The 16624-nt window shown below is 44.7% G+C and overlaps 1 protein-coding gene across 2 annotated transcripts in view; it reads right to left on the bottom strand.

Annotated features, from left to right (window-relative positions):
• TLL2 (tolloid like 2) overlaps positions 1–16624 on the bottom strand; it is a gene marked incomplete at both ends in the record, with an annotated part of 83304 nt that overhangs the window by 29579 nt on the left and 37101 nt on the right. Inside the window, 5 exons of one of the 2 annotated variants that reach the window (XM_082286594.1) lie at positions 1551–1656; positions 1965–2143; positions 2546–2663; positions 3440–3610; positions 6060–6131. In XM_082286594.1, the coding sequence (XP_082142720.1) occupies positions 1551–1656; positions 1965–2143; positions 2546–2663; positions 3440–3610; positions 6060–6131 (646 nt within the window). Of the gene's footprint in view, positions 1–1537; positions 1657–1964; positions 2144–2545; positions 2664–3439; positions 3611–6059; positions 6132–16624 lie in introns of those variants that run through there. The other variant, XM_082286595.1, reaches the window with a different exon arrangement.

A 16624-nucleotide genomic window follows, 5' to 3' on the forward strand; every position in this document is an offset into this window, starting at 1 on the left:
ACCTCAGTGAGGTGGGAAGGATACGTGCATACACCCACCAGTCTTTGTGGCTGGTCAATACACTGCTTCCTCAGGGAGCAGATGTCAAGACAGGTCTTGGCAAAGTAAAAGCCTGTTCCCAGCACTGCTTATGTGTGGTGAGAGCACAATCAGCCCACAGAGGCACTTAGTGCTCAGTTCAATTACTGCACAAAGATTGCAACTGGGGTAAGGGTGGGTCACAGAGACAAAGGGCTTAAAGAAAACAGACTTTAAAATCCTATCGAGCACCAATTTAAATTTAGAAGGACTCTTGCCATTTTTATCCCATTTTGGCCCAGCAGTGCTCTGAAGGACCCTAGTTTTCAAGAGACACAGACTCAAAGGCATCCACAATATAAATGGCTGTAATAACTTAATCCTGCTTTTGTGCAAGACAATTCTAACCATTTAGAGTTTAGAAAATGCTGGAAGGGTCCAGCAGATGCCTCAAGGGAAGAAAAATTGTTTGCTTTGGGTATCTGATGCAAAGAAATCTCCGAAGGATGCAAAACACCCTTGCCCAGACACCATCTCCTCCTGCCACAACAAGCAGCATTTCAGCATGTTTGATAATTTTCCGCTGGTTGATGTGAAGTCATCAAAACAAAAGCACAAAAAAACAGACTTGGCCCTTCAATACAACTGGGGAGTAAGAAGATTAACAAAGTCCCAAAGACACCTTTAATTTTTGCAACAAAAATTTGCCAAGAGTGTAAATACTTCCACTGTACCTTCCAACCCCTTTACTCATAATATGTAGTGACAGAAAGCTCTTGGGAAAGAGCAATAGTAGGGTTTACGGAAGAAAACTTCTAGTAATGCAGCAAAATGAAGCTGGTCATCCAGTTACTCTCATTCCAAATCCAGGACATAACTATGTTTATATCACCTCTCTATCCAGTAGAGCAGCCTGGTCAGAAAATGGGCTCCATCTGGAAGGATGAGATGGGAGTCAAGGACAAACAGCCTATGCAGAAACTGGCAGTTAGTCGCAGCAGCACTGATAACTCCTCCGTGACAAAACCCAGTCACACAGAACCACATAGCTGCAGAGGCCATGATCGAAAGCTCATGCGTTAATGATTAAAAAAATACCCAAGTAATTAAAGGTCATGATCTAGAGTTAAACTCTTCCTTGGCACAGCCACTAGAGACTCTGAAGGTAGTAGTATTGTGACTCCAAAGTATAAGCTGGACAACCAAGAGATTCAAAGCTTGATTTAGTGTTACCCAAATTGCACGTGGGCACATATGCACACAGATACACATGTGCTGCCTGGAAAGGCTGCAAAGAATGCTAACAAGGCTTTGGAAACTCTCTGAGATTATCAGGATTATTACTGAGTAAATACAGTGGAAAGGGGAAAACAGGAGCCCCACATACTACGCCCACTGTGCTTTTTTAAATATTTTTCAAGCCTTGCAATGCAGCAATAGATCAGAGATCCCTTTTTAGGCTCTAAATATCCCACAGAGTCAACCACAATTACCAAAAATAGTCCTAAGGACGTGTAACCTGGAATTATCACCTGGAGAATGTGTTCCTAGCATAGTGCATGATGCTGTCGAAGTCATAGGTCTCTCCAAGTGAATTCACTTCCCCAGCTTCCATCTTTAAAAAGTTGTACTCCTGACCTGTGATGACAAACAAAACGGAAAAGAAACAAATCATTTTAAGAGAAAAGAAAAAAAAAAAAAAAAAGAAGATGCCTTCTACCTCTAAGAGCCTAGAATGAAATGGATATGCTCCTGTGTTCCAACAATTCCGACTGGACATCCAAAATGTCTATTCATATACCTATTTTGACCCTTATTCTAGACAAGAAGTAGCAATATTTCTTCTTCTCCATCTCAACTCACAGAGCACCAGCATCTTCCACAAGTGAAGCAAGAAAGGTTTCTACCCAGCCAAAACCCAGGAATAACCTGAAGTGTGATTTTACCTTGCTGTATGTTCTCTCTGATGATAGTGACATGCTGGTCCCTGTCAGGCCGTGTGTGCTCATGCCAGAAACCCACCACATGACCCAGCTCATGAGCCACAATACCAAACTTGTCACAGTTCTTTCCAATGGATATAGCCTGAGGGCCTCCTCCTCGGCGACCCACATAGGAGCAGCACCTGGAAAAGAAAACCCACAAACCCATGCAGCACTTCAGTGACTTGAGAAACTCTGAAACATAGGAACAGAGGATGGCATCTGGCAGGGTTCAGGACAGGCCAGCAGTTGCATACACTATACATGTATGTATACAAAAAACATAAAGAAAAAAGTGCGTATCTATAAACATGCATATGTACACTTAAGTGTTATCCCAGGAAAAAAGAATCCAGAAAGGCTTAGCACCTTCTGAGCAAATACTAAACTGTCCTAGCAACCCTCACTGAAAGTGACCAGCTGCATCACTGTGGCAGATTCTCCAATGTAGCCACTGGTCTATTCTGGGCTAGGCTTACAGAGCCATGTGTCACTGAAAGGGCTGTTTGCAATACGGAGCTGCAGGGAGTGTGTGCATCACTTACCCACATGTTCTGTATGTGAACACAATGAAACTCTCTTCATCAGTTCTCTCCACAAAGGTCACACAAGTGTGCTTCTCCCAGTGCCTCATTGCTTGCTTAAAGATAGCTCTTTGGGTTCCTGGAAAAGAAATCAAGATGAGCAAACAGTGAAGGCTTGGCTTTTAGGAAAATCTCTAAGGGACTTCATCTGGATATATGGGAACAGTCAACCTTTCAAACAGTCAATCTTACGCCTGTAGACACCTCTAGGACTCTGGGGCCCACTTCCAACTATAGCATTAATTTCCTGTATCATCTTTTCTCTCCTTGCGCTTGATGAATTAACTGCTCTAATAAAAAGGTAGCAAACTTTACAGATTAAGTACATCAATATTTGTGCACATAAAACATGTCAGCTCTCTAGCCACAGGCCATTCTGGCAGAGCTGCCAGGTGTTCTGATCTGAACACCAGCTACTAAGTGATGTGTCAAATTTGCTCTGTCACCCCAAGACACCCAGGAATTTCATGAGTGCTACAGATGTTCCTCAAAACTAAGGCAAAGCTATTGTCAGAAACCTAGAGTACTTCTGTTCCTGCTCTTCCAACAGCAGAGAGGATTCTTTTCTGGAAACACAGGGGGTGAGCACAGCTCACAGGTGCTGGCCCCTAAAGAAAAGTGACTCAGTCACTCGATTATTTCTTGGACTCCAAGAGAAGAACCATCTCACTGCGCACCTCAGCTTCAGGCTTCCACAGTGCACAATTCCTTGTGCAACAACATGCCCACCCTATCTCAGGAGACAGATTTCCAAGGGCCTGAGTCATTTGTGGGAGAACTCTGTTCCAGAGATTTCCCACACAGTTTGAGACACAAACCCCATAACTAACAGAAGACAGTGTTTTCACTACTGACCAGTGAAATTTCCTCCGATCACATAGGGAATGACCCCCCCTGGCCAGATCCTCTCAGCCCTGGATGTGGTTGCCCTGCGCACTCTGGGAGAGGAGTGTGTATCCATCCCAGACTCATCTTTATATTCCTTCCTCTTCGGGCTCCTTGCAAGCGTTGTGTTCTGCCTGCCGTCTGCAAGACAGAGTGGCAACACTGTTTAAATCCTCTTTAGTTCCACGTGCAGCCCTCAGGTAATACCCTGGAGCTTCAGAAAAAGATAAAAAGAAAAAGCAAGGTGTTAAACCAAACCACAAGTCATAGCCAGATGTGCCAGTGATTTTTTTGGGACTTTGAGACTGCTAATCTACAGAAAACTGACCCTTCTTATTTTGGAACCTCCATATGAACTGTGCCAAACCTGTTCTCCCATTAGGATATAAAAGCACATCCCTCCCTGTCTCTAGCCACTCACTCTCTGCAACAGCAACTTCACAAATGGGGACATAGTACTTAAACAAAGGGAACAGGAGGTGGGACTCAAACAAGCCTAGACCCATCCACTCATCTGCAGAGAATGGTTTGTTCTGTCAGGAATAGCTTCACTCATTCGAGTTGGCCTTGGAAAAACGTGACAGACTCCTAACTGAAATCTGTACTCAAGGCTGAAAAGTATTTGGTTTCACATACCAGGTCTTGGGTGGTTTGGAAATCTATAGATCAGACAGTCTCTGCTGGAGGAGGGATGCTCAGGATGGAAAAACAGAAGTGCAAATCTCCATCCATGCTGAATCTCTTATTTTAATGAAAAGGAGCAAAAATACAAAAGGGAAAGCAGAACACATCTCATTTCTTGTTGCAAAGGGTAGAGGAGGCCTGGTCGTGTGGTGTTCGGTGCTGGCCTTAAAATCTGCCAGAGGATTCATACAGGCTTCTAGGCAGACCCTGTACCATGCCCTACATCTGTGCTGCTGCTGCTCTGCTCAGATACTGGTTATACCTACATGAGTTGCACTTTTAATGTGGTGTTAGTCTGACCCAGAGAAAATATCCTTTACTCAAAGCTTCCGAGCTGTTCACCCCCTGACTGATGTGCCATGGGCAACTCAAACCTCAAAGCAGCCACAGTCCAGCTGGGCTTTACAAGCCTGTGTAAGGACTGTGTAGACACACCACTTGCTACATAAGCTCCCTGTATTGCACAGCCAACGCATCAGCTGGACTAGGGCAAAGGAGTAACTTCAGGGATTGCTGGCCTAAAGGGTCACACCAAGGTGAACATCCTTGTCACCTTGAAGAGCAGCACTGCTGATGGTGGCTCCCCAGGGGACCACTGTGAAGCCCAAGAATACAGCAATTTGTATGTAAATCAGCAAGACCAGCCACAGCTTTGCTTTCCAAGTCAGGGACATGGGCTGCCAGGTTATTAAAAAGCACAGGTCCTGCTAAGACCTTCCTCGAGTGACCGGGGGGCTGCTGAGAGCCTCTTCTCCTATTCATCCCTCCAGCTGAAGCACCAGTGAACAAACCACTACTGTCAAGGTTGAGGGGATCAATACAATGAGAAGGAAATTCAGGCAGTATAAGGGAATGAAAAGAATGAACTTTAAACCCTCCCTCCTGCTTCACCAGGTCAAGCCCTTCCTGCTCAATACCTTGCTCTGAGCTGCAAGACAAAGACGGGAATTTGCCTTTTGTTCCTCTTATTCCTGAGCACCTCCTGGCATTTCAGAAGCTGCCCCATCCCCAAGCCAGCTGCTGGATCCTGGAAGGCTGATGCTCTGAGGTTGGGTGTTCTCTCAACAGAGGAGGAACCACTCTCCTGCTCTTTCCATACACCTGGTACTGCTGGTACCAGGTACTAGCACAGGCAATGGCATTATGAGGTCCACAGCTAGAAGAAGAGAGAGGGTCTCAAGACAGAAGTAGTCTTGTCTTCTATTCACAAATTGCTCCTGGGGCTGCCCAATAGCTCTGTGGATTTGCACATGGACAGCTCCTGACAGCAAACCCAAGTGAGGAGTTGTCTGCCCTGTGCTCTCCTGTGCCTGGTGCAGCAGCAGCTCTGCACAGGGGACTCTGGGTCCACACTTCTGTGCCAGCAAGGCTTCTATTCCTTGCCAGCAACACACCCTCTTGGGCAAATTCTCCTCACCAGTCTTGCAACAGCTCTTGACTGCTCCTAACTCCTGCTATAGTTTTCTGCCTTTAACAACTGAAATTTGTTAAATTCTCCTCCCTGGAGAGGCCTGACACATCCTTCTATCAGGGCCTGCTTGTGGGTGGGGGTGAGCAGTTGCCTTTATATCACTTTGGATATTTTTCCCTCTTTCATTCACTTATTAAACTGTCTTTATCTCAATCAACGGGTTTTCTCACTCTTGCTTTTCCTGCTTTCTCACCTCTCCTGCTGGAGGAGGGGACTGGTGACTGGGTGCTTGGCTTCCGGCTGGGGTCAACCCGCCACATTATACACAGCAAACCCACCCTTTCAGAGAGTTCACCAACAGCAAAAAATGCCTGGGCAGGGCTGATGTCCCAGGCAGAGAGGTACACACATGTACACAACAAAAATATGTTTTTACAGAGTGTAAAAAAAAATAAATAAAAAATACCCAAAGGTCTGGGTGGGGTACAACATTACCCTTTTTAACTGCTTTGTCACTGTGATCAGTTGAAGTGGCATTCTCACTTGACACCTCTTCTCCCAGGCCTCCTGCAAAGGAAAAAAGAGCAGAGACTCATCTCTGGTGAGCTGGTTGGCAGAGCTCTGATGTGGAAAGGACAGCAGCTACTAGTAATGTCAGCTGGGGGTCCGCTGGCCACAGAAACTGTCTGCTTTCCCTGTGCAGGGAACAGGGACTAAATGCCTGATAAAGCTAGGCACTTTTCCTGGATTTGTTCCTAGCCTACAATGACACCCTGCAACTCATTACCATACCATGCCTTAGTTTCTCCATTTGCTGAATAGGCAGAAAGTCTCTTCTAGGGAAGGCTAATTTCATGGAGATTTACTGAGAGCAGGAGCTGAACGAGCTGATCTCTGTAGAGGTATCACAAGAGCAAATTTCTGCAGTCTTGGTGGCAAGGTGAAGAATGAAGAGCACGGTAAACCACCACACGCAGAAAAGAATACACTGTTAGTCATTCGGCACTGCTGGATGCAGTGTGGACACTTCCAAGAGGGATGTCTCACTTTCAAGACAGCTGGACATCTTCCAGTCACTGAAGCAGTCTTGCTTCGCCAGCTGGAAAGCTCTCCTTTGCTCTGAAGCTGGCTACTAGCAAATCCTTCTCCAGCCCGTCCAACGCAGCAAGGACAGGGGAAAAGGTATATCCCTGACACACTGGAGAAGGACTGAGAGAATGGTAACAAATCTCCAACATTATACTACTACAACTGATAAGAATATCAGAAAAATTATGATGAAAGATAGTTACAAAACAATTCAGTAGAAAATAAAATACCCAGACTCTCAGCTGGCTATAGGTTAGAGCTTCCTGGTCCAAGAGACACAGTAAATCAGGGGTTTGTCTCCCGAAGGAAGTGCCATAGTTTAACAGAGCTTGGCTGGACAAAAGCCACTAGATGTGTGAACAGGAACAAGCCTGATTCAACAAGATGGATTGCTCTGAACTCTATCACTCTTTTCCAGCTTCAGTGTCCCATCCTTAAGATTTCCCTTTGTTTTCTTTCATGCCCAGTCCTCTTCACTTCCTTAAGCCCAAGCTCAACAAAAGTTCCTCTTCTCAGTTTTACATCCCCAGGACTTCTCACACCCCCACCCCTGCAAAGTATGCTATTCTTCACACAGTATCTCATTCCATTTAAAGGAAACCCCAACTAGCCTTTCATCACCAGAATTATTAAGGCATGCGGTCTTTGCTGAGGCAAAGGATAATTTTGTGTTTCTAAATAAATGCAGCTTGCTTCCAGTCACAAACAGATTGCTTCTTAATTGAACTTGGGAGGTGAATTATATGGTGAATTAGGGAAAAAGCACAACTCTGTATTTAGTGAATTGTTCTCCTAAGAGGGAGCTGCATGAGATTGAATTGCAAATGATGGCACCAAACCCTAGAGCCGGGCCCCTCTCCTGTGCCCGAGCTGCTGACCTCTGCTGTGCCGCGGTGCCATTCGAGCGCACGGCTTTTCCAAGCTGTGAGCACATTCTTTCCCAGAGATCAGTGCAGGCCTTGGTTTCTTATGCAAAGAAGAGGTTTGAATAAACTAGTGTGACTAATGAAATCTACAACATCTTTGCATATTTTGTCTTATTGTAACCGATGAAAAGGGAGAGCACTACACAAAGGCCAGATATGGGGGTGCAGATACACCGGATATTTCAAACTCTAATCTCACTCATACAGACAGGGAGCACCCACAGCCTTGTGTCCCACAAGGGTGTTTTGGAATCAAACATGAGAACTTTAGAAGATTCTGTTCTGATTCACCTTGTTTTAAACATTTCCTATCGTCATGATGCCTAAAGATATCCCAAAAATTGAAGTGACTTGACAGACATTTAGCCCTCTTCTGATTCTTTTCAAGAGAGGGCTAATGTAGGATCCCAGAAGAACTGATATGCCACTACCAATAAATAAGGAAGCCAAGAAATGCACCTTGTGTCTGGAAGCAGCTGCACATAGGTTGCAGGCAATGTGTAGGTCCTGTTGTCCCCTCAACACTCCTGAAGTTGTACCTCTCTGTTGGACTACTCTGTCACATCCAAAAGCAGAACATATTCCAGTGTTACTGCTCCAGAGCACGAAATGCCCATGTATATACTGAAGCCCATTATCATTGGAAACACTGAAGAGGAGAAGGGAGAATTTCAGTTTGACATTGTGCTCTGTGGAAAGCCAATAAAAGCAGGCTTGGTACCCCACAAAGGCATGACACTGACTTTAATGGATATCCAGCAGTTAACAAGCCCCCCAAAATCACTTTCATCCTCAGTACTTCCCACCTGCTGCTGTGCTAGACCAGCACTCACCTTTCTTCAGCCTGGCTGTTTGAGTTTTGTCTGTTTCTCCCACAACCAGTTGATGATACGGAATTAGTTAGGTCATGTCTCCATACAGAGAGCTGTACTAGGTTTCCTAAACCCTCTTAAACACCACATTTTTGTAATTCAATTCTTCCTAATAATTTGTCCTACTTAACAGCTGCAACCCCGGCAGAACACTGCTGGACTCCCTAACTAGGCAACTTATTTTCTGTGCATGACCTGGCAGAGACACAAAAGAGATTCTCTACCCGGGCTGGGGAATATTTAATCTTCTACCTACAGTGCACTTGTACAACAACTTGTTTTTCTGTTTCTCACAGACCAGTACTGCCAAGGGATCTTGGCTGACTGAAGGAAATGTCCAGTAGTTTGAAAGCATCACAAATCTGAGATAAATCCACCATGTCTGCAATCATGGCTGAAGAACAGGTGTCTAAATTGTTTTAAGGAACTAGAAGCAGCCTGAGGTGGTAAGTAAGGGTCCAGCAAAGCAGAAGCAGCAGGCTAGGGCACTGTTGGGAAGAAAGTAGTTCCTCTCACTCTCCCAGGAGAGGAAACTGAAAATCCAATTTTGTTAAATGAAGTCCAAGTCGTTCAGCTGAAACCAAAAAAAGGACAAGATGCTAAGAGAGAGAGCATGCATGAAACATGCCATCAAAACCATACTGCTTGCAGTTCCCTTACACCACTAGCACAGGCAGAAGATCTGCAACGTGAAGGAAGAGTAGGAATCAGACTCCACTCAGTACCCTTACTTCCAGTAAGAGAGGGTGGGACTTGCAGAAGTAGCAATATATCAGACCTGAAAATGTGTCTTCTACAAGCTGCAATTTAGGATTGAAGGTATTTATTGCTGTACATGTTCTGGTTTGGTTTTTTTGTTTAAGCCCAGGTAGTCTGAATGACCAAAGAGGGGACAACCAGATCTCTTGCTAACTAAAGCTTCTGTGCTTCTTTCACTTGTTTATGGACCATGAAGGGGTTCTTGTCTGAAAAATGAAGAGGAAAGCCAGGCAAAGCAGTGAAGCAGTCTGCTGGTGAATCAGAATGCATGTAGTCGGCCCAGAAATACCTACCACCCTCCTACTGGGTCTGTTTAAGACCTCAAAGCTGCTTGAGAGGCAGCTGATTTCCAAAACGTTTTAGCACCATCCATCTTCGAGCTTTCATCTGAAAACACTACTCTGAGGCAAGATGAGTTACCCAACTGAAAGCAAAGGAGAAACATCAGCCTATCCTGAGTCAAGCTTCATTTTCAAATGATACCTATCTATAATGCTAGTCTAAAACCCAACTAGTGACAATAGGAATTGTAGTTGTCTGAAAAACTGCAGTCTGTGAACACAGAATATTCTTACATGGGAAATTGGATGGGATGAAGCTTGCAACACCTCCCTTTTTCCCAAACTGTAAAAGACCCCATTAAAATCAAAACCACTTTCAGAACAGGTCCAAGCCAGGATAATTTTTCCTCTCCGGACCAATGAAGAATCTCTTCATGTTCATGGAGTTTTCCTTTCCCTTTTCTGGCTGCTGTCCACCCAGGGAAAGGGTTCCACAGCTGAACTTTGAAGGTAGCTACCACCCATATGCTCATCACCTCTGCTGAGGACAAAGGAGTCCACAGTGACCACTGAGGACTTTGGCAGATTTTCCAGTTTTTCTGGTTTAGCCGAGAATAACTTGGCTGTGCACATAATTATTTGCTCTCAGGTGAATCAAACCACAGCAAGACTTTTTCTGATATATCTTTCTTACTGTGGAGAAAAGGCCATTTCAGAGCTGGGTCACAACACAGTGATTAAAAAAATACTTTTTAAAAATTACTAACAATTTCACCTCCCCTACCCATGCCTTAGAACACCCTGCTTTCATAGTCTCACTCAATATATTGGCTAGTCACATGCCATGGCTTAGAGACTGGATTTCAAACGGAGATTGCAATGAAGCACCCAAAAAAACCAAGTAGTGCACTTAATATTAAACACTAGTCACTGGTGAGAGTTTCAGTTCTGGTGAGTTCTGTCGTATTACAACCATCAGAGAAGCTCCTGGAAAAACAGGATAAGGCAAACAATGTTACATGCAGGTTTTTAACTTCATTAACCAATGGTCAAGAACTGTTTAGCACAGGAAAAGCTTTACTGCACTGGGTTTTCTAAGCACAGAAAAAGTGATGATTTTATTAAAACAATTTCTGCTGGGAAAACGCATTCAGAATGCAGAACAGATGTTTCCCAGAGCTGGTGGAGAGTCTATAGCAAAAACCTTTCCTAAACCCCCATACCCTGGAGATCTGAGCAAATGATTTGAGATATATCCTTCAGTATTTCCTGTCAGTGGAATAGCTGAAGTTCCCTCAATTTACTTAAAGAAAAATAAATTAAAGAAAGGAAGAATTCTGAACCCCAAATTCCCTGCAGGAATCTGTTTTTCATATTCAGAGTAAGCTGACTAGCTGCAATAACTCAGGAGAGACCCAAGGTCCAGAGGCTTGACAGGCAGATGTGTCATCTCTACATCAGCTGTGAATGCTTGTGCAGGCAAGGAGGACACTGGCCTCACAGGGAAGTTCATGAGAGGAGGAAGGTGAATACAGCTAAGCAAACCCAGGGCTGCCACAGACATGAGCTGCAAAGCACTTAATGGACCAAGATCTTCTGCTGGGCAGCTGTATTTGGAGTGGTACAGCAGGCAGAGCAGAAGTGCAGGCAGCACCATTCCCAAACACCCTGTATTTCCCCTGGATACTCCCCGCTCTTCTGGAAGTGGCAGCATCACTTTTATACTGTGATGCATCTTGTTTTTAAATAATGCATTGCAAGAAAGGGGACAATCTGACCCAACCTCTCCACCAACCTTTCAACTGAGAGTCAATGCTTAAGGGGAGCAACATTCTCTGGATACAAGGAAGGACTGAGAAGACTGAAAGGGGTCTTTTCCTGTGGGCTGTAACAATCACTTCTGTTCCCTAGGGTAAAAAGACAGATAAATGAGAGATAAAAGAAAGAAAAACCTTATCTACAACCTGTGCCATCTCACTGATTTCTTGCAGTGAGAAACAGCTCTGCAAGTACAGTGCTTTTACTGAGGCAAGCGAAAATGAAAAGCTAAAGTGAGTACATGTGCATGTCTCTGTTGTTTAGCCACGTCCCCACACATGGTGTAAGACTGCTACCCTCCCAGCATATCAACTGAGTAATCATAGTACCAACTATCCCCATCCCCTTGCACTTGATTTCTTGTCAATCTGATGGATTGAGATCTCTTCCTAACAGGTGTCTGCCTCATTGCTACATTCCTCTCCATTCACAATAATCACCTTCCCTCCCTGTCTCTTTTGGAAGGAAAGAGAAACAAGTGAACTTGCAGGCAATAAGGAAACTGTAAGAGCTGGTTTGGGTTCACCCACTGCTGCCCTAGTAGGCAGTACCAACCTCACGGCCCCCTTGGCTGACATCCTTTTCCTTCAAACCTGCAGAGTCTAATTTCTTCAGCCTCAGTGCACCCCGGGCCACTCCAGACAGAGCCATGCACTATTCCCTGCAGCAGCTCCTTGCCCTGCTCCAGCTGTGGCTCCCAGGCAGAGCCCGGGGCTCTCAGCAGCCCAGCCAGGCTGCTCCTCCCATTTAGCCTTCCCAGTCCTCTTGTTTTCCCCCTACCTTGTTGATACTGCATAAAAAATAACTCAAAATGAAAACACACTGGAAGCTAAGTTGTGTTTGAATGCAATTAAAACTCCTTCCGTGGAGAGTGTTTTGTGCCAGTAGAGAGACCTTTCTTTTACTTCATTTTCTGCCTAGATATTCAGACACTCACAGCTGTGGAGCTTCTTGGAGAGTTTTTGGTGCCTTCTTACCCCCTCGGAGCCTGAACCATGCTTAACAGGCAGTTGAGCAGCCTAAGTAGGTACAGCTGAGACACCTCATCTGCCTGGTTACCTACCAGCTCCACCACAGCTCATTTAAAGAGTACCTGAAACAAGCTGCCAAACCAGGGAAACTGAGGCAGGAGCCAGAACTGAGGCAGGGCAAGTGGGACTTAAAATGCTTCGGGAACACAAGCCAAATATAGCCATTGTTAGGTAACCTTAGACCATCTCCTTCCCCAGTGTCTTCCCTGACCCTCTGTTGAAACAGATGCCCGAATCATTTTGCTGTCATTAAAAGCGCTGTGGGGGAGCTGAGGAGTAAGGGCAGGGGCACTTTCGTCACTGGAGCAAGCCACCCCAGTAGGTGCTGGCAGAGCTGCCCTGTCCTTCCCAGGGACAGCTGCAGTTCGCAGGGGGAGTCAGGTCTCAAACCTACTCTGCCACCAACTGACTCCAGGATTCAGCAACAGCAACAACAGAAGAAAAGGGGTGGCTAGTCCCCTCCCTAAGACAGTCTGATGCATCTCACGCTCCCTTTTCCTCTCTAGGAAATGGAACTGCAAGATAATCTGAATATTTCCTTTTGCTTCTGATCTTTGCCCTGGAGAAACTTGTTACCAATTCCCCAGGGCTGTCCAAGTCACCATCTGGCCTCAGAACTACAACAGCAAACACAATCCAGTGTTCCAGCCTAAAACTAATTTGCTTTCTTTCCCCACTTGACAGCTGAATAAATACTTTGTCCTCACCATTTGAAAATGGGAGCCACAGCAAAGGCGTTTTGTCCAGTGCAGCTACAAGCATCAGCCTTGTCTCCAAATTAGGCCTGAACAAGCAGCTCAGAGTGAACACATTTATTCCACAAATACAAACCCTTTCTGTTCAGAATCAACCACGAGCAGTTTACAACTTCTAATTTAGTTGTTGTTTGTTATTGTCCATCAGGCCATTTTGTTCCTTGGACCTTCCAGACATTTTTCTGACCAGTGTAAGCTACTTTTATTTTGTGGGCACAGAAACATTCCTGCTCGAAAGCAGAGAGCCTGAGGGTCAAGGTATCCCAGCCAGTTTTTCAGAGTGACCATCCTGCAATGACTGCTCTCAGAGCTTACTAGACCCTACTCTTTCACTGATCATTTCTGCCTCCAAACTCACTTGCCTAAAACACTCTCAGAAATGACGAGGCAGCTTATGAAGTTGAGGCAAATACAATTCTTCATTTGAGCAAATATTCAAGGAAATAAGGCATTTGCCCAGCTCTGAAGCACAAATGCATGATTTAGCCAATTCCACAGTTATTGGCTAAGCACTGTCGAATTTTGCAATAAGGGTAATGGATTTAACTTTCAATGTAATTTCCATATGATTAAACTGATCTCCTCAAGTACATTTGCCCATGTGTTCCCTCCATCCCAGTTAATTAATATAAAGCTATTTAACAACCTCCACTTAAACACAAAAGACCATTCAGACTCTTCTGGCATCAGTAAAAGGAACAGCCTCCAAATGTGATACACCAGCTGTAGACGAGAGCAAAAGAAAATTTAATTAAGAGCGATCAAGAGCACGACAGTTGCAAACAGAAATCAGATGTTATAAATGCTCCTACATGGTGATTACTCCAGCTCCTGAAAGGGTTAATAGTACCATCCAGCACCAACTTCCAGGTGCTTGAGATGTGTCCAAGAGACCTTTGAGTATGGGGAAAGTAGGGGGGCTGGGAGCCAAAACCTGGTAAAGTTAAGCAGGGAGCAGCAGGGATTCGGCCTCATCTGTGCAGGAGCACCACAGCAACTGTGCCCAAAGCTGCAGCTATGCTTGAAGCTGATGGTGGCACCAAGCTGAATAGGAAGAAATTATAGAAACAGGCTGTTTGGAAGCAGCTTCAACCATGGCATCAACAGATAGTTTCTGCAGATGTTTTTGGGTGCTTAAATAATGTTAATTGGTCACTAACAAAATCCATACTTCTTAATTTCTGAAGTGCAGCATTTCACAAGAGTTACTTGCCTTCCTGGATGATTTCTGAAAGATGTGTATGAATTGTGACTCACAAGATAAGCACAACTGAAGTTTCCACTAAGAATGAGTAAGTGGCAGAGTTTGAGATAGCTGGGGATTTTTGTTACAATGGAGAAAGCTTTATTGCTTGGATGGATTAATTTAAGCAATATTGCAGAGCTCATAAAAACCCTAAAAAAAAACCTGTGTAAGGCTGAACATTGACGGCACAGCAGAAATCAAACCACTTATTTTGACAGGTGGAAGGCCACCATCCAGAAAACTTGATTTCAGGGAACAGTGCATTTACAAAACAAACTTTGTGGTGCATGTGACCAGCTGCCACTGGGAACGGAGGCAAGAGGAAAATGAACATCTTAATCCACAGGTAATGTGGAGCAAGTAACAGGGCTGTGTCATTCAGGTTGTGCTCTGCCCATTCAGGAGTACTCAGCATCTATTGCTTGGGACTCTCTTAACCCTGCCCTGCAGGACCTTTATCACAAACAAAGGGAAAAAAAGGAGATAGATTTCATTTCTCCGTTTGTCACAAGTCTGGAACACCACAGCCAAGTGTGTAAAGGAATACTGCAAGCCCATTAGTCCCAACTAGTTTCAAAGCAATGTGCCATACTGGAAAGACCCTAACTGAAAGAAAACTAGAGCTTGCATATCTGTTGGTGAGAGAGGTGGAATAAAGACTCTAGCACCTCTTGTTGATACTCAGGCAGATCACAAGCAGCAACTGACTGCACAGGAAGGCACTGGACAGCCCCTGAGAAAAGGCAGATGTGGCCAACAATCTGACTTCCCTCCTCCAGACAGCTGTGCTGCCCTTACTCAGGGTTTCTTCTCCAACCTGACAAGGGAGATCTGTCCTCTTTGCACACATACACGTTCCATGCTTTGGTATCTTGACTTGATCACCTTCTCTCCTCTCCTACCATCAAGCACCAGATTGGCAGATTCTAGTCCTGTGACTAGAAAAAGTGCATCCCTAAGATGAGAAAAATCCTTTTCAATAATTTACAGAAAAAACTTCAAGCTGTCACTCAGAAATCCATAAAGAAAAGTATTTGGTGTGAAAATATCAAACCTAAAGATTAGCATTTTCTAGTGGAAGAGTCTTAACTACAATGGAATTAGAAGGCTCATCAGCTAAAGGCATGGGATTTCTAGATAGTTATCTTTATGCTGGCAAAAGGCAAGTCTGGGAAAGTTGCAATAGGATGGTAAGACTCTGGGTGGAAGAGAAAAGCACAGTATCTGCTTTTCTGCAAAGAGAAGATCAGTGGCTTATTGCACAGAAATGTAGATTTGGGACACGGGGTAACTCAGAAGAGCAGTGTGAACAGAGCACTCTCAGCCCTAGAGGACTTACTCAGTTCTTCCAAAGGGGAGCTCCTGCCTTGCCTTAGCAAACTACAGAACTGTGGGAAATTCATTTCATGGTTGTCTGCTCTGGTAAAACCCCTGACTGAATCGACTCACATAGGTAAACATCTGGGCTAGTCACAGGAAAGTCATTTGGCACAGCTAACCAAACCTCAGCATCAGGCCAGGCTCTAGGCACCTACCTTTCCACTCTTGAGACTCCTCTTCCTGTTAAGAATGTGCCTGGATTGCAAAGAGACATCCCCAGAGTGCATGTCACATGTTGTGGAAAACTGAAAGGAGGTATGCAGACAGCTGGACAGAGCCCTCAGACAGGTCTGTTGGAACCAAGATGCTCCTCTACTCACATAGGAGGAAGCAACCTTCACTAAAGATTTCCCAAGCAAAGAGCAGACCCCTGCAGAGAGTTCACAGACGTGGGTTATGTTACAGCATGCACACACTTACTTGCATTGCTCCTGGCCAATACAGCTCACGTTAAGTTAGCACAACCTGTAGACTTGCTCTAAGTCTAAATGAGTTAAAGGTTGGCCTCCAAGCAGCCCTAAATTCCATGACTCTATGGTTCTGTGAAGTCCAGCAATGCTGAAAGTCCACTCCTTCTACCCTGAACCAAGTGACAGTACAGTAGAGCACCAAATATGAGTTACAAGGGGAAAAGAAGCTGAGTTTGGCAAGTATGTGTAAATGTCAGCTGTATTTAACAGCCTTGCTTTCAAATCCATAAATCAGATCTTCCCTGGAATCTCAGTTAGTCACGGCCTAAATCCCTAGATTTTGTAGTCTTCTAGAAGTATATTTTGCACTAAGTTAAATTTCACTGGAAACACATGAGTAGCTTCCAAGAGGACGCAGATGTAATGTGCAGCACTACTACTGGCCACAGCCCCTACACTGAGGAACCTCTCACAAAGTGAAACAGCAGAAACC

The sequence above is a fragment of the Coloeus monedula genome (assembly GCF_965178545.1).
Source record: "Coloeus monedula genome assembly, chromosome: 8".
NCBI classification, from domain to species: domain Eukaryota; kingdom Metazoa; phylum Chordata; class Aves; order Passeriformes; family Corvidae; genus Coloeus; species Coloeus monedula.